An 18,983-nucleotide genomic window follows, 5' to 3' on the forward strand; every position below is an offset into this window, starting at 1 on the left:
GCAGCACAGTTTAAAAAAAAGGCCTTGTATTTTGAAGACAAGTAAGTGCTTACAAAGGTATTTCTCTTTTCAGTGAAGACGTCGACGGTCCCATTCTGATTGACATACTGTATGTACAGTTAATATCAAATTCAACCCCCAATGCCACCTCCCCCACGCTGCACAGTCTTTACACAGTCTTGACACATTATTCATCAGTTAAGAAAAGGTGAAGCTGGTCACATGCACAACTTCTTCCCACTACACAGATTCACACAATCTTGTCAGGAGTCCATGAATTAGTACAAAAAAAAGAAAAAAAAACAATGACTGAATGACAAGATTGTTTTGTTTTTGTTTTTTTAATACTCTGCTCTTGTCCTGAGAGTCAGAGGCTCCACCAAAGTCTCTTCCACCTGCCAGTTTCCACGTTTGGCACTCAGCAGTCTCCAGGACACGCCAGTGCTAACATTACCATCATCATCTCTCCCATACCCGTGACTTCATACTGATAATATGATGGTCAAGGGTGGCGGAAGATTCTTTAAAAAAGGCGCGCCGAAGACAGAAAGGCTCCGGGCTCTTTGAACTGTCGCCACTGAGCAGCTTCTAGCAGCTTCAGGAAATGTCAAAGCTCAGCATTTCTTCACAGAAGAAACTCCACACTTTCACGGTCGGTGGAACCTGGAGAGACAAATAGAAAGAAAGGGAATAGAAATAAATGGTGAGAGCAAGAGGGTGCCTTTGTTACCAGATGCCCTTCTGTTATTGCAGCCATTAATCAGTTCTGTGGCTCTATTTTTAGCACAGCCATTTACAGTGCTGAGAAGCCAGGCACGTACACTCCTACCCTCCCTCTAGGTCACTGTTACAACTCACGAGGTCTCGTGCTTTTCAAACATGATTAAGCCAAGGACACGGTGGCCTTTCATCATGCTTTGCTACCTGGTAGTGAGAACTCTCTGGAGGACAACCTCCCCCTCCCCATTATAGCACTCCCATCTATCTTTAGCTCCTGCATGCACCTCTGTATGCTCAAGGAGAGCTAAATTTAGACTGCTGCAGCTTAGAATAGAGCATCAACCCATGCATGCATGTTCTTCCAAACACAGGCAGGCGTTTCCAAATGCTGACCTCGTTAGATGTTTGCTTGAGGCATGCACTTCCATCTCGGTGCTCTTAAACTCGTTCAGCTCTTTCCGGATTGCAGCCTGTTGGGAAGAGGAAAAAAAATGCATCAGTGCATCAAGCAGCAAAGCAACAACAGGAAGAAAGAAATATATATATTTGTGTATAAAATCAGGCTAAAAAGTTTAAAGAGGACAGGGGATTTTGTGAGATAAGCTGATAACAGCAACTTGCAATGCTGGATAGCCTGAGTAATAGGTCAATGGGGAATTTGGGAAAAGATGTTGGGTATTTGTTTAATCCAACTGACTTACATAGTGAAATTGATTTTGGCGATAAGTCCTGAGTGAGTGGTGGCAATAAGACATAGAGATCAACGTGATGTGACTGCACTATCCAATACATACCTTGTCTGCTGCTGACAGACGAGTCCAGGGCTTGTCTGCTCTCCTGTCGTAGTCCTGAGCTTTAGCTACCTCCACATAGTCACTGAAGCGGATGAGGATCTTTCTGTCCCGCAGTTCATCTACCGTGGGCCGCTGGTTGAGCTGGAAGAGACAAGGTGCCAAACATTTGTCACCGTCTGTTGTTTACATTGAAGTAACCAGAGCATCAGAACAGTGTATTTAATAGAAACGGAGTCTCACCTTTCTGTTTAGCCGCTGTTTGATCTCCCTCCTCTCCTCTTGTTCTGTCTGGTCGTTTCTCTCTAAGAAAGTAAAAACAGCTCCTTTTAAAAATTCATAATTAAATTTTTTAAAAATGAAGAAAAAAGTGTACTCATGCGTTGTTTACTGCGCTGATTAATGCATGATGTATATGGCATGCCTCTCTGTGAGATACTTCGCTGTGAGTGAAGTATTCGGGAGTAGTTTTGCGGTGTTTGAACTCACGTTTCAAAATGTTCCGACTCTCCAGCTCCTCCACATTCGGTCTCTGGCTCAGCCTCCTGCGGAGAAACACCAAAACCACGTTTTGAACCATCGTATCTTCAGATAACCTGTCCGGTCCTCTTTAAACGGGCTGCAGCTTCTTCGCTGTGCGCGTTCTCGAGAGGAATCCCCTATGTTTCCATCTCGCATCCAAACCGCGGCTGTGAGACTTCAGCGGAGGCGCTCCCCACATCTGGAACAATCAGCGAAGCTAATTCTCCTTTTTTGTTGTTGTTATTATTATTTTGAGAAGTCTGCTAATTATTTCTCGGGTACTGTGTGCTGCATCTCAGATGCGGTAGTATCTGCTGCACAACGCCGCAGCAGTGAAGGCTCTCCTCTCTACTACTCGCTACACGCGCTTTTCAACTGGGTCGTGATGAGCTGCTGGTGCGCGACTCCCCCCAGTCTCCCTGGTTACTGCATGCCGAATTAATGGAGGCGGGGCATAGCGGGCTCTCGCTAAAGGCATCCCCAGCCTCCTCCTGATGTGCGCTGGACTACTGCCACAGTCATCTCTCACCCTCTTTGTTGCACCAGTTGAATTCAGTTTTTCCTATTTTGTTTTTGTTTTTTAAATGAGGAAATATTGTTATAAAAAACATAATTTACTTTGTGATATAATACAATCTCTCAGTGGTGGTGCTCAAATGACTGAATTTAGGCTCCCACATGCTGACCCATCACCATCAAAGAGCCCAAAAGGTCTTCAAAGTTCAATATCTTTTGCTGCTGCTGATATTTATTATTTATACAAAGGGCTCAGCTTCAGACAGCGTGCGGCACACATCACAGTGCACCTCTACAGGTGGAAAGGACAGAGAGGGTAGAGCACAGCAGGGCTCTCTTTATCCTTTTGACCAAACCAATATTTGGACTCTTTATAGTTCTTGTTCTGTAACAGATCAAAGTTAAGTCACATAGAACGAGCTGAATGAGGTTTTGTGTGTTTATCGCTGGATAGACGGGCACATAGCAGCCAATTAAATTGTTGTATTCTAAAAGTCTGTTAATACAATAGAAAACCACATCTGTGAGAGAGCTGTTTTCACCATCCATGCACAAACTATGCAGGTCTCTGTTGCACTGTGTAATGAGCATTAAGCTCAAACTCATTTTCTTGACATGCCTTTTAATTAAGGGACACAAAACTGGCAGAAAAAAAAGATAGCGGAAAAATCTGGTGTGTGATTTTTATTTTTTCAGATGCTCTCTGTGTTTTTACTCAACGCTGCATAGGATAATGAGTACATTCAAGCAACAAGTCTTTGTTAATTAACATGTGTGACCAGACACAGCGCGTGGAGTCGCATGAGGAATTATTCAATAGCTTGGCTCCCTTGGTGAGGTCTCCTCTGAGACGTGTGATTAGAAATGGAACAAAAAGCAGAAGGGTGTCTACAATGATTACAGCATTTTGTTCCATCAGAATATGAGGATCCCATCTTTATAAACATATACATGCACACATATGTATTTATTAAGCCTTACTTAATTTTTTTATGTATATTTGTGTGAATGCCAATATCTTAAAACCTCATTGGGGGGAAACAGCCCAACGTGCTGCTTTTCTTTGCCTCATGACTCTTCGATAAACAAAGACAAAGTGTTCCCACAGCTCCGAGGATATTACATTTTAAACACATGGAACAGGAATATCGCTTCCAATGCCCTAGTGGATGCCACCAGCCACACTATTATTGACCTGATCGCCTTGTTGCTTAGCAACGATACTTGGTATCCTTAAGACAATACAGTCTTCCTGCACAAATTCTGTCTTCTGCCTAGTAACACAGGGGAGGGGATTTCACTACTCCAGAAAGAGCCCTATGCGCTTTATGCAGAAGCTGTGGCTATTTTTAGAAACAGCCCCTTAATTATATTTTTTTGGTCTTTGTGGGTGAGTTGAATAAATAACACATTACTGTCAAGATTGGATGCTATTTTGGTGGGCAAATGAGATTTCCTTGTGAGATGTATGAATCACGAAAGCTACATTACCCCTCTGCTCTCAAGTGAGGAGATTTTATATTTTGGGGAACCCTGAATATCCACACTCTGACTCATAACTGTAACGCTACATCACCCACCGCTTTCTGAACGAGAAGAAGTAAGATGTTTAAAAGGGATCCCCCAGAATACTGCAATGACGCATAAACGCCCATCGGTTTAGGGATCTCCATTAGACACTTGAGTTGAGATGTTCGCAGGAAAATGAGTTAAAATAGAAAACCAAACTATGCCTGCCGGGGGAGGAATACAAAAAAAATCAAAACAATAGAAACGCCCACGTGTGGTTGATGGAGGCGCTCGATCTTTTGTTTCAGCTGCCAACTGCAACAAGGAGACGAAATTGGCCATTCCAAGCTTCCTTCATGTTTCAAGTACAGTAGCAAACCCCCCACCCCCTCCTGCTATTATTTCTGCTGCTATAACTCCCCGACATTTATGGAGAGGAGGGAGCTCATGGGGAGATGCATTATTGAACAGTGTCAGGAGCTAAGATTGGAAACAGCACAGTATGACTGCAGCACAAGTGCCAGGTGGTGCGATTCTAAAGATAGAAAGGTCATTTATCACTGACAGGATGGATGATCATTCAGCATGAGTACAGAGAGGTAGATTTTTTTTCTCTGCCGCTTAACTCATATGAATTGTATTGAACCCAGATCATTCTACAAACCTGGGCAGTGCAGAGGTTCACCCAAATAAGACTGCTTTGGGTATCCCCACTGATGCTCCTTTGATTTATGGCTGTCTAAATTCTTTACAAAATGAAATCAAGAAGGAGTAGTTCAGCAAAAGCCAGTGCTCTGTATATACGTCTTTATGTAACAACCGCTGTGCTACAAGTGGAACTTCTCTGTCTTGAAATATAGACCCTGAAGCGCTTATGTAAGCTACAGCCATGCTCCATCCTCACCTTTGAGTAGAGTGTTTTTGCTCGAGAATGCTTTAAACCTGTTTTCCTCTCCCCCAAATAATAATATATTTTCCTCCAGTAAATCTAAGAAAATGAGGAGGCGGGAGTATTATTAGTTCTCCCGCAGACAGACTGTAGATCTTGTTCTTTAGAAAGTGTGGTTGGCACTCTGCGCTTGGCTGGGAGTTATTGCATAGTGGGTTATGCAACACTGTGCCGTGCCCCTGTTTGATACGGCTGTGTTAAAGAGCCCCAGTCTTGTGACACGAGACCTCCGCTGTTAGTCTTTGAACATCAAGTTTCTCACTTACATTAGAAAAGAAAAGAAAAAAAAAATTAATGTCCTGGCAGCGCTTTTGTACAGAGACATTTCCTGGAAGAACTGTCTGTCTGTACCCGTTGTATTCCAGAAAGCTGAAGAGTGGCAAGTTTTTAAAGGCATCTAAGAATTTCTGGTACATTTTTTATTCTGCGGAATATATTAAATTGTTTTATTCAGTTTGGCCTTGTTTGAATAGATGTACTATTACCACAATGGGTAACTTCTAAGTTTAAAACTAAGAACATAACAAAACATTCCAAAACTAAGAACTGACCTTTAGTAAGAAAAAAAAAAGAACTACACATAAGCAATCTGAGCAGATTGTGCAAGATAAATCAAGTCTGTGCAAAAGACTCGGATAATCCAGTTAGAGCCATTGTTTATCTCACACCTCCACCTACTCTTAGCTGTTGTGTAACCCAGGCAATTAAGAATATACGTTTACCCTGGAAAGACACTGCCCAGATGTTTTTTGGGCTTACAGTGCATTGTTACATAATGAATTACATGGAGACTACACGACACTAATATGGAACCATGGCTTTAAAACCCCCCAGCAAAGTTGATGTTACTGAGTTAAAAGATATCTTCACAAGGCAACCTACATAACCTAAACTGCTTTTTCTAAAATGACCAAGGTTTTGTTGCAGGTATTATGACAAATTAATCACTAATACTCCACAGACAGCAGTCAAAAGAATATTTCATAGCTTACTTGGCGAGTTTCATCTCAATCTGCTGGCGAATTTCCTGGCGCTCCTGATCACTCCTTGCTGGGAAGATATTCCTGTCTTCCAGCTCCTGCTTGCTGGGCCTGTTTCGTAGTTTGAAAGCCAGCAACTCCTTCCTTAGCCTGCGAGGAAGTGTGCCTACAACCACGCATGCAAGCATTAAAACACAGAGCGCTGTCACTTATTTTTAAACTTTGGAGAACTTTGTAAGGGATTTCTTCCTATTCATATCCTAACAATGGCTGCCAATGGCTACTTTATCTCATCCAAACCTCCACACTAACAGATAATTGTTTACAGTGGCGTTTGGAAATATTTGGGCAGAAACTTGTTGGGTGTTTTGCTGTGTAGTATAAGACAGTGGATTACACATGGTAAAGTTCATACTTGAAAATTAAGTGTTCAGGTATTTCTTATCACCAATAACCAAGCCCTCATGTCTCCTTATCATGCACAACATGTGAATAAGAACAAGTGGAACAGGACAGTGTGGATTAGAAAAAAAAGAGAAATGAATTCAAACTTGTGCATCTAATTCTTGTTTTTAAAGCGATTAAAGATGTATACTGTACAATCACTCCACTCTAGAAAAGAACAATTAAATGAAATCATTAAAAGCCTGAAATGAGCAAAACATTTGTGCCCATAATGAGTGTAAGCTTACTCAAAAATCCTAAAATTGATGCAAATGCAAGACTTTCATCCCGTTGAGTGTAAATGTTTCATTTGTAAAACAAGTGCACCCTGTTCAAAACCAGAATGTGCAAACTCTGCATGCACTTTTACATTGGCCAACCCACCAGAGATAACAGACTCGTTCCAGCCGTCCAAGTCGGTGGGGAGGCCTGAGGTGTTGGAGAAGCACTGGTCCAGCCGCACATTCTCCTTGTTCTCCTCTGCCTCCTTCTTGGGCCAGTCAGACCCTCCAAACCCCACACAACTTCCCCCCAGAGACGATGTGTGTTGGTTGTCCGAGCTGCAGGAGCGAGAGAGCCGTCCGTCGGAGCACCACATCCGTGGGGGTGAGCCCTGCTCACACCCATCGTGGACACTGAGGAACATGATGCGGATGTGGACAGTGGATTTAAAGGCAACATTTTAGTTGAGGAAATTATAGGCCATTATAATTTACAAAATACTATCACAGTATATTAGACGCAGACTATATTACGATGAAGTCATAAATTGACGTAGTAGAATAGTGATAAACCAACAAAAGAGCTCTGTAGCAATCCAGTGGCAATGGTAAAAGGCAAAATCACATGTAAACAGCTGTATGGGTTCACTTCAGACTCACCTCTCCTGTCTGTTCTTAGAAGCGAAAGCTCTTTGCAGTTCCTCCATTATGCAGCTAGGGGGCATGGGAGGGTGTATCATATTGCCTAGATGTGGGGACCCTGAGGGGTTGGCCAGAGGCCCTCTTAGTGGCAGGGTCATTGAGGCCAGACTTTCTGTGGCCCTGGGTAGAGGCTCCTTGGGGAGGTAGGAGTTGGGCAGATGAATAGGGAGTGATAGAGGACCTGAATCTGACAAATGAAGATGAGCAGGTTAATTAATGTCTTCTTATCTATCTTTAGCATATTATTTTATTTCTCTATTATTTGTTTATTTCTTGACATCTGCTAAATATGACAAGAGAATGGCGTGTGTGAAGGAAATGAGGTTTTTGCAAGGATTTCGTGCAAAGAAATGAGATTGATATTTGTGCTCTGCAGTTTTTATTGAACCACACAGTGATGTGAAAAAGAAAGTACACTCTCTTTCAGTGCTAAGGTTTAATTTATCAGGACATAATAAAAAATTCATATGGTCCTTAGCAGGCAGGTATAGTGTGTTATTATTCATTTACCAAAAGCTGCACAATACATGCATAAATCCAGAAGCAGTGTGTGAAAAACACTTTTACTGATTAATATAAGTAGCAGCTAGGTTTTGCTAGTCACATGCATTTGATTAACTGACCATCAGTAAATGTGAGCACCTCTCTTGTATGGAATTATATTTTATGACAAAAGTATAAGTTTGAATTCAGTACGCCTTACTACTTAATTTAAAGATCTAGGACTATTACTTTTAACGCAGTATTTTATAACTGTGGTACTGGTACTTTTACTTAAGGAAAGGAAACAGTTCCTCCACCACTGAGTGGTGTTGATGGTGGAGGAAACACTGTCAAGCACATCTTCCAAAAATAGTCCATTGGTGTTTAATTGCATTGCACTGTGTTGACTCTAAAGGGTACATTCACATCACATTTACACTTATTAAAAATAAATGTCTTTGCTTGTTATCTTGCTTCAATTGTATTTACCAGCATACAGTTCAGATAGAGATATGCTTTATACAGCTCTTACAGTGCTGCAAAAAAGTATTTGCACCCTTTCTTATTTTCATAATTTTCTGGATATTTGTTGCACTTGAATGTTTCAGATCACCAAACAATTTTTATATTTTAATATTAGACAAATATAACTTAAGTAAATACTAAAAATATGAGCCATACCCTGACCTGCTGAATCGAGAAATCACTTAAATAGAACATGTCTGACAAAGTGAGGTTGGCTAAAAGACTTCAAAAAGCAACCCATCATGCTGTGATCTGGAAACAGATGAGAAAGTAATTGACATCCATCAGACTGAAAAGGGTTACAATGTTATTTCTAAGGCTTTGGGATTCCATTGAGAGGCATGATCCACAAATGGAGAAAACCTGGAACAGTGGAGAACCTTCCCAGGAGTGACTAGCCTACCAAAATTACTTCAAAAGCCCATCGACAACTTATGCGGAAGGTCACAAAACAACCCACAACAACATCTGAAGACCTGCAGGCCTCACTTGCCTCAGTTAATGTCAGTATTCACGATTCAACAATAAGAAAATAGGCAAAACTGGCAAAAGTGTGCTGAGGAAAAAACCAGTGCTGCCCAAAAAGAACACAAAGGCTCGTCTCACATTTGCTGAAAACATCTCGATGATCCCCTAGGACTTTTGGGAAAATATTCTCTGGGCTGATGAGACAAAAGCTGAACTTTTTGAATTATTTTTTCAGTAAAATCTGGTGTGAACCTATGACAGCATTTCATAAAAAGAACATCATAACAGTATTCAAACATGGGGGTGGTAGAGTGATGGTCTGGGGCGGCTTTGCTGCTTCAGGACCTGGATGACTTGTTCTAATGGATGGAACCATGAACTCTGTTCTGTACAGGAAATCCTGAAGGAGAATATCCAGCCATCGGTTCATGCCCTGAGGCTAAAACACTTTGGGCTATGCAGCAGGACAATGACCTGAAACACACCAGTGTACCTCTGGATGGCTCAAAAAACACTGACCTAGTCAAAGTCCAGATTTAAATCAGATTGAGATGCTTTGGCATGACCTTAAACAAGCCACCCAAAAACCCTCCAACGTGGCTAAATGCTCCACTCCACCGTGAGAGACTAGTAGTTGTCGCAAATGCTCGATTGCTGCAGTTCTTGCAACAAAGGTTGTTTAGGGGGCAATTACTTTTTCACACAGGCTGGATCGCCTTTCTCCCTTAATAAATTAAATTATCCTTTAAAAACTGCATTTTGTATTTGCTCAGGGTATATTTGTCTAATATTAAAATGTATTTGATCATCTAAAACAAATTCTGAAATCAAGAAGAGGGTAAATATGTTTTCACGCCACTACATGTGGATGAAAATGACAGTTATTTACTCAGCACTCACCATCTCCAGTACTCAGCTGGGGCAAAAGTTTTGGAGGTACTTGTGGTGGGGAAGTTCCTGGAGGAATCTCTTCCTCTGATCTCTCTTCCATCTGTTCTCCCATGTCTTGCAGTCCCTCAGATAAATCCCCTGCAGGGTGCACCTCCTCATTTCCCTCCTCCTCCTGTAGTCGCACATTTTCCTCCACCCGATCACAGTCTTGGAAAGGAGCGGCTACTGAAGAACATTAAAGAAGGAGGAAAAAAGGCATTTATTCAAATAGTCTCAATCAAAGAGTTTCACAGCACATAATCTATAAAATGTCATTTTGATTGATTCCAAAAGCTGGAGACAGCTCGTTTATGGACTTTTGTTACAGAGAAATCATACTTAATATGTGTGGTGAAACCATGCAAACTCTCATTTACTTTGGCTAAATACAAAGTAAATGAAAATTCCTCAGTTTCCGCCTGATTTAAAAACTTGACACTTAAAATCTGCCAAAGCCTCTCTTTAAAAAATTAACAAAATGTACTTATTTGCTGCACCAGTTCCAAACACATCCAAGCATTCACAAATTCCCTAGTTTTGTAATTATTCCAGCCGAGCATGACGATTAAAATCCCTTTGCCTTTGCTGCCCTCTACTGGTACAAAGTGCCAAAAACGGGTTCATAAACAAGCATCTCAGTTTCATTTGAGAAAGCCAGCACAGTGGATTACACTTGCATTGCAAAATGTTTACATCCAACTCAAGGCTTTCCTTATGATATCTTGCAATACATAAACCAATAATTTAATTCTAAAGTCAACATACATTTGTGAGCTTTTGCGAGAAAGTAACAAAATAAAGTTCCTCTCTTCCTTTCGTTTTTCCCTCCAAACAGGATTTTATCAAATTGCGGCAACATCATACCATATTGATCTTTTGATGCTGGGTTAAAGACATCCAGCCACGTCCACTTCACAAATCCATTTCCCCCTCATCTGTTGCTTTTGCAGTTCCATAATATCCATTGATTAGTTTTCATTGAGTACAGCAGGAGATTGTCCTACCTGAAGGGGGATGCTCCTCCTCAGGACCAAGGTATTCCACACTGCTTACTGTGAGGTTTGGATTCAATGGTCCCCCAAATCCTCCAAGTAAGACCGCACCATCGGAGCAGCAGCCTTGGGTGGTGGAGTTTGGGTCGTGGCATAGAAGGCCACTCGATAATGCTACATCTGTGAATGGAGAATGAAACTGAATGTAGTTCATTTGTTGGTGAGAGTAGTTCACCCATAAGAATACACACACGTGATATAAAGCTAGATAGAATTCGTTTTTAAGTTCTTCCAAATTAGCTTTGAATTTATAGAATAACCAATCAGATTGCAGCTCTTAACTGGACATTGTGTCCAGATAAGAACAGTTATCAGAGAGCAGTTATCAGCAGGATGGGCTGAAAAACACTGCTGCACACCTCTGATGTGACCAACTGTGATTTCCTTAAATGACATTCACTCTTTCTGTCACCTTCATTCAACATCAGTCTCCATTACAGCAAGGCCATCACATTTAGTCTTGTCTTCAGCAAATATTATGCTGCTTTTAAAAGTAGACACACAAGGTGACTCGGGATAAATCAATATTAAGGTCCGTATACTTTGAGTGGATCCTAACATTATGATCGCATCTAAAAAAAAAAAAAATTAATAAAATTAATAGAAAATAAACATTAAATGCATTTTTGCAGCAGCAGCAATCTGATATCGTAGCCATTACATTTTAGCCTCGAAATTTGAAGATGGTTGTCATGCAGCTATTAATTTGCCCTATACAGATTTTGCTCACTCTGCTTATATTTTAAAACAAAATACAATGTTTATAATTAACTTTTTTTAAGGAAACAGAAAAAGAAGTTTAAAATAGTTAAATAAAATTAAAAGTGGGTATCAATTTTTTTAAAATTTAGAAATAATAAATCAAAATATAATAAATATTAAATATTGTTTAATAAATGAAATTTTATACATTTTGTATTTAGCTTTTGGGATTGTTGTAAGACCGGGATGTCTACATGACTGTAAGTGATTTGCTTTCATAAAGTGTTTATAATTGTAATGTCTGCCCTGAACTTTTAACTGGCCGCTGAAAAATTCTTGTCCGTGTTATTAAAAAGAGACTTGAACAAATATTGAGAGTAATAAAAACTAAACTAAAATGAATGATTTTAAAAGATAGAAACTATAACTCTACTAACAAATCAATATATTCAATTATGAAAAAGTTTAAAATCCTTTCTCTTGTACAGCAGGCAAAATATTCCAGCCAGATGGCTACAAGTCTTTGGGGACTCTGGTAATATGTTTTCTAATAACAACATCTGATGTTTACCACTGTGACTAACTGAAATGTAAAAGTAAAAAATATGATGTAAAAAACAGGAGATTATTGATGCGAAACACTGAAACATAGTTTAAAACATTCAACTTTGATATGTGATGCAATGCAAGAAAAAATATTCTAATTGACATTATGTCACACCTACAGCTTTGCTCTTATAACAATCATCTGATTCAGTGAGAGTAAGATTAAAAGACATGTATCAGGTCTTTCCTTAGTATGAACCATGTTGTGCTTCTCATCTATGTGGCTTAAATAAAAAAAATAAAAAATTATGCATTTTTTGCAGGTTTCATCGTGTACGAAACCTGGAAATACAAACACATGTTCTCATCTTACCTGTGGAACTCTGCTTGAGCTTCTCGTTTTTCTTTTTCCTCCACTTCCAGGGCTTGAAGATGCGCCCCAGGGTGGCCAGCTTGCTGTTACGTCGGATTGGCGGTGTGTGCACCCCAGTCACCAAGCAACCGGTCCTCAGCACCCTCTGCTGGTCCACCACATCTACTGCATGATGACAGAGGGTGGAGAGGTTTTACAGCAAGCGAAATGAGTTGAGGACAGAGTGGGTGGGGATTTGAAGGTGAATGAAACAGAAAAAAAGAAGGCAAAGAAAAGTCAAAGGGGAAAAGGGGTGGAGGTGAGAGATGAAACAGAGAGAGAGAGGGAAAGAGAGGAGCAAGGGCCCAATTAGTATGCTCACCTTAGTGAATAAACCATGATAGAGTCCAAGTGCTGTGAACAGATTGAATTAGAAAGACTAATTTGATCAAGGCACGCTCCCTGATGGCTGCTATTTCCCTGTGAATCCCCTCCCACCCAGCCGTACGTCATGCATCAAAATAAATCTCTCTCACAGTCCAAGATATGGCAAAATATGAAAGCACAGAGACACAGACAGCCTCACAAAACTACAAAAGAAGCATTTCCCCAAAGACCAACAGGTGTGCCAGTTTTGCTCTTTTCCCAAAAACAACAATAGTATTAGATGCCTTTTAACCACTCCTGTGCTTCATGTTGATATGTCACTTGTTGTATCTCACACTGTATGTATATACCTGCAAAATGTTCCATAATGTCCAAAATACAGCTGAGATGCAGTATATTATGTTTTTTGTTACTACCCAAAATACAGGCTTCTCCTAATTTAATTACATGTAAAATTTCCATGTAATTCTATTATACAAGTACAGTGTAAAATTTTACATTTTATAAGATATGGTCAAGTGAAATGAACTTGATTGGTGTACATTTGGTAGCACTGTTGCCTCATCTGGCCGTGGCCTTTCTGGGTGGAGTTCTCTCTAAGCACTCCAGCTTCCTCATGCAGTTAGTAGGATTGGGTCAATTGGTGTTTTTCTAAATTGACCAATAGGTGTGACTGTGAGTGTGAATGGTTTCTTTCTCTCTGTGTCAGCTCTGAGTCAGATTGGCGATCTGTCCAGGGTGTACCCCGCCTCTCACCCTATGGTAGCTGGGATATGCTCCAGCACCCCTCGCAACCCTGATAAGGAGAAAATGAATGAGAATGGATGGATGGTGTACATTTAATTTATACCAAGCACATTTTCCTTTGATTTTATATATTTCAGTTGCATTTTAAAAAAATGCTTCATTTGTATTTTGTACATCTGTATTTTGTCTTGATCGTCCTATAAAGACATGATACTTTAATACTATGTAGACTCTTGTCTGTTTACATTGTGTCTGAGGCTGGTGAACCATGTGCTTGTGTGTTTGTGTTGAGTTCTGCAAGCAAAAAATTATACTGAATGAAACAAACAAACAAACATCTAATTTTTAAAAGATAAAAAAAAAAAACAGTTTTAGAAACAAATTAAAACATATGGTAGCAATCGACACGGTCCATGACTGTAACGATTTATTTATTGTGGTAAATGAGTTGTCCCTATTGACTGTGGCGCTCTGCGCATCCTTCTTAAAGGAAGTTTGTATTTTGAATGAACGGCGGCGGCTATGACTCATGTCTGGAAAAGTGTGGGTCTACAGATTCATGTGCGCATATTGCTGCTGGCTTGCCTGCAATTTTTTACAAAGAGAGCCAAGAAAGCAGAAATATGCTATATGTGCTACGTGTTTAAGAGCTACATGCGTCATTGTGACAAAAATGAAGCAATATCTGCCTTCGCAATGCCGGGAGCGTTGTTCAAACAATCAGCTGAGGAGGAGGCAAGGATTTGTGATAAAGGAGGTTTGGGAGGAAGAGGGGGGATTTGGAGAGTGGCTCAGGGTGTGATGTGGAGTACAGTGATGGAGGAGGGTGGATACAGCTGACTCTGTTTCAACCCTCTTTTTTTTTTTGCAGCCCTTGCTTCTTTCTTGAAGCACATGGGTAGGGAGAAGAAAGTGAAAAGCAGGCAGTGGTTGGGGGAAGGAAAATAGAAGAGGAGAGGCAAAATAAGGAGAATAAGAAGCAAGAGAAGACCAATAAAAAAAGAAAAAGAAGAGAAGGAGGTTAGAAAAACAGTAAAAGAACAAATTTAAAAACTGAACACTGACAGAACAGGGGTCGTAAAAAGGCAATGGTGAGGGACATATGAAAGAAGCAAATTTCTAGTTTGGCATCTTGTCCCTAAAAGTTCCTGGAAACAGGTCAGTTGACCATCCATCTCGGCGTCTCATCATCACCACTGTCACACATGCAGCGTTGCAAATGTGGTGCCGCACGCAAAATCCAGGTCAAGCTGGAAGGAAATGCACCCAGTCGCTCAGAGAGAGAGAAAAAAAGCTTAAGAGAAGGAGAGGGGGAGTAGGAGGGGTATGTCTGCGTTAGGGGGAGAGTGTGTGTGTGTTTGAGGAGAGAGAAGAGAAGGGGAGAGGAGGTGGGGTCAGGCCCGCTGCTGTTGCTATGGCGACCACATCCAGATGCTGCCGCAGCAGTGGGTGCCGGGTGGACGGGGGAGGAGCGAGTCAGGCCGAAGCAGAGGAGAGGAGGAGAGAGAAGAGGGGAGAGGAGCCCCCTATACAGACACTGCCACATCTAAAGCCAGTGGCGGCACCCAGTGCATTGTGGGTAGATGGTGAAGCCACATGGAGGACGAGATGTGTCTGCATTTTGAAAGAGGGAAGGAGATGAGGGGAGGAGGAGAGAGGGGTGGTGGGGGGTGGGGATTCCAGGGAGAAGAAGAGGCGAAAAGAAGAGATGGGAGGGGGGAGAGGGGGGTCTGTTGCTATACGGAAGAGCTTGCAGTAGAACCCGGCCTCGTCCAATCACAGAGCAGCTATTTATAATGCATATCAAGTAACTGTTCATTTTTCATAGAGGGGGTGGTTATTCAGGGAAAATGACAGGAGTCTGGCGAAAGCGCGAGAATTAGGTGAAAACACATGCGTGCACGTTGAGATTTCCTTTATCCGCTGAATGGGAATGCATCGAAATGTGTGTCAGATAAGCATGAATGGACGACATGCACCGTGTGGGGATGATGCGCAATTTTAATTACTATGCTAATGTAAATAGGATTTATTAAATCCATGTGTCATGCTCATGCAGGGGACCAGTCAGTCGTTTGCTGTGCGCCTGCCTGCAACTTCAACGCGAGGCTGCACACAGTGTAATTCCAATCATGTGCCGGCATCTCATAAACCTCCTGACCTTAGGAGTACAGGTAAATATAACCTACAAATGGTAGACTCTAAACAGCATCAGTGAAGTCTGAACTCAGAAATGATTTAGGAGTGGGAAAAGGAAGGCAATATGATAATGTCACTTGGAAAGGAAACTAAAAAACAGCGCTTTAGTGTGCCACTGGGGACTACACCCCACTTAACCAGTTTGTCAGCACATTCTGGAGCAAAAGATATCACCCACCCACCCACCCACACACACACACACACACACATCTCTATGTGTACACACATATAGAGTCCCTAGTTGAGAAGAACCAATTATTTTAAAATAGAAAGTAAAAAATTAAAGTGCAACTATAAATAAATCCCAAACATTTAATGTTATGCTCTCACACTGATAACCACGAAGCAAAAGAGCATCAGTGAGCAATAAATACAACTCTGAAGCTTTTTGTGAGCTATTGAATGAAACTGATTCATTCTGGGTAGTAAGATAATATCAATGACATAGTTTCGGCAGTGAGGTTACATGAGGCAAAGCCTTGCTTTGCTAAATACACCCGATCTGCTCACTCAGTGACACTGACACTGACACAAATCAAAATAGAAGTGCACTGCACAATTAAGGCAACAGTAACTAAGAATCAAACTGTGCCAATAATAGTTTGTGTTAATTCACTGCGTTACAGCTAAGACTGCTTATTTTACAGGCAGGTGTTTAAACCTGGAATGCCAATGCTGAAAAGGCCTTGAAGTGAGGGAGAAAATACGGTTTGTCCATCATGTTACAATTTTAAGTTACAACTCAAACAGCAAAATGTGTGTGTCTAATATTTGGGACACAATGTTGGTCCACACTACATCAGAATCAGAATTTTTTTTACCATGTATCCATCAGAAGATAGATACACTGTGCTCAACAATAACCAGGTCAGCTGTGACATTTAAATGATGCCCATTTTTGACCCAAAGTATGTCAAGATAATATCCCCGAACCCATTACACAACCACCACTAGCCTGAACCGTTCATTCAAGAAAGATAGATCCATGCTTTCATGTTGCTGACGGTAAATGCTGACACTACCATCTGAATGTTGCAGCAGAACTCGAGGCTCATCAGACCAGGCAACAAAAGGTATCCGGTAAGGTCATCTGCTGCTGTAACATATCTGCAGCAGATGTGCTAAGGGTTCACTGCGTTGTGCATTCAGGGATGCTGTTCTGCATACCTTGGTTGTAAGTGGTTATTTTTGTTATATTTGCCTTCCTATAACCTCAAAGCAGTCTAGTCATTCTCCTTTGACCGCCAACATCAACAAGAACTTTTCACCCCGAGAACTGCTGCTCACTAGAATTTTTTTTCCTCTGTAAATCCCAGACATGGTTGTGCATGAAAATCCCAGTAGATCAGCAGCTTCTGAAACACTCAGACTAACCTGACTAGAACCAACAACATTCAAAGTCGCTTAAATCAAGTTTCTTCCCCATTTCTGATTCTCAATTATAACTTAAACAGGTTGTCTTGACCATGTCTACATGCATAAATGCTCCTGCCATGTGATTGGCTGTTTAAATACTTGCACTAATGAGAAGCTAAACACGTGTGCTTAAAAAAGAGTCCTTTTAGTGTACAATACAATGACTAAAGGCCCAATACCTGCCCCACCAAATGCTATTTTAATTAGAAAAACTTGATAGTCTGCATTTTAGTATGTTGGCATGTTTATGATTGAAACATTATGACTCTCATTAGTACACTGCTCAAAATACTGTGAACATCTCAGAACCAAATCTTTAGCATTGGTTGTCACCACACAGCTATAATATATGTGAGCTTCACTGGCCTTATCACATACATCAAACCTCCCCCTTGGTGTCTATCATCCCTGCAGACCATACAGAGTCTCATTGTGAACGGACAGTGTGCCCTTGAATGGAGCACCTCCTTACCACGCCAGCTAACCTCATCGCTTTACCCCCCTGGCTTTACAACTGTGCTGCCATCTGTTTGTAGCCCCTCTGCCTCAGGGGCCCGGCCACAGTCAGGGCACACAGCTATCATCTCGCAGGGAGAAAGTGAGGAGCAGAAGGGCTGAAGCAACATACAATGACCAGAGTGTGAATGAGAGGGAAAGGCTGAGACCAAGAATGGCAGCGGTCAGCTATACTTAAAGAGGAAAAAAGGAAAGAATTATGAACATGTCCAGAAGATGACTCTATTCATGCTTCCCCAGGCATGCCACAGACAGATTATTTCTTAGCTCTCTTTATTCTAAGAAACATATTTTGCGTCTACATTGACCCCTGGCTCAAAGGAAATGGCACAATGTGCAGATTTACAACATTAGTATCCTCCTGATTGACCTACAGCAGTACTAAATAATACATTTAGAAATGATCAAAACAGCATTCTTGTTTTGCCGATAGCTTCAACAGTGAGCACATTTTGCACCCCGACCACCACTAAGGACACAGAGGTCATGTCTTTGTTATCTTCTTTCCTTGTTTGCCCTTTTTCATTTTTCATACAATACACTTCATTAGACATGACAGAGTCATCATTTCCGTAATGAAAGCCATATCTAAGAAGCAGTATTCTCATTTTTACCAACTAATAAATTTTTAGCATGTTTATGCTCTACTGATTGATCCATTTTAACCCTGGTAAATAAGTTCTGGCCTAAAGGTTTAATTAGATAAAAGCGTCAGTCTGACGCGTATGTGGTGTACTGTAACTTGTTTGGGAATATAACGTGTCTGGGGAAACGGGGTATCGTGGTGCAAAGCTGCAAAGGTCAAGTCTCTAGATCATCAAAGCAATTATAGCCAAAGTGTGAAACACCAGCGTGTGGGCATCAAGCGAGCGAAATGATGTCAGTGAGTCCGGGAGCCAATAGAAAATGCCCGAGGCCCTTCTTTATTACCATATGTTAGAGCTGAGAATGGGGACTGGTGGGTGGCTTTGCTTGTAAGCCGTTGCTGCATCATCAACAAGGAACTAAGAGTTTAGTTTATTTTCACTTTCTGATGAAAGGCTGCTCCTCTGTTTTCACTGTTTCTACTTCCATCTGTTTAGATTTACACGAGCGCTATCAGGCGCACAGATGTTAGACCGGGCACAAACGTACTGGCATTTTGGTGCTGATTGCTGTAAGGTTCCCTGTCGCGTCTGATTACCAGTGAGTATATGCTAATATCTGTGTGACATTATATTATTAAAAAAAACCCTTTAAATAAAGGTGCATTCCCTCAGTGTTAGGACTACTAAGCATAAACTCTGTCATATATCGTCTTTTAATT

General features: G+C 41.1%; 1 protein-coding gene across 4 annotated transcripts in view; it reads right to left on the reverse strand.

Annotated features, from left to right (window-relative positions):
- Positions 1-9: 9 nt before the first annotated feature.
- phactr3a (phosphatase and actin regulator 3a) overlaps positions 10-18,983 on the reverse strand; it is a 34,661-nt gene continuing 15,687 nt past the window's right edge. For 2 of the 4 annotated variants that reach the window (XM_082519610.1, XM_082519609.1), the window contains 11 exons: positions 12,434-12,598; positions 10,765-10,932; positions 9,731-9,946; positions 7,313-7,541; positions 6,816-7,066; positions 6,000-6,153; positions 2,001-2,056; positions 1,755-1,816; positions 1,515-1,655; positions 1,114-1,190; positions 10-663 (listed from right to left, as the gene is read on the reverse strand). In XM_082519610.1, coding sequence (XP_082375736.1) covers positions 648-663; positions 1,114-1,190; positions 1,515-1,655; positions 1,755-1,816; positions 2,001-2,056; positions 6,000-6,153; positions 6,816-7,066; positions 7,313-7,541; positions 9,731-9,946; positions 10,765-10,932; positions 12,434-12,598 — 1,535 coding nt within the window. In that variant the 3' untranslated portion in view covers positions 10-647. The remainder of the gene's footprint in view (positions 664-1,113; positions 1,191-1,514; positions 1,656-1,754; positions 1,817-2,000; positions 2,057-5,999; positions 6,154-6,815; positions 7,067-7,312; positions 7,542-9,730; positions 9,947-10,764; positions 10,933-12,433; positions 12,599-18,983) is intronic. The other 2 variants (XM_082519612.1, XM_082519611.1) reach the window with 2 other exon arrangements.

The sequence above is a fragment of the Aulonocara stuartgranti genome (genome assembly GCF_965226115.1).
Source record: "Aulonocara stuartgranti genome assembly, chromosome: 20".
Taxonomy (NCBI): domain Eukaryota; kingdom Metazoa; phylum Chordata; class Actinopteri; order Cichliformes; family Cichlidae; genus Aulonocara; species Aulonocara stuartgranti.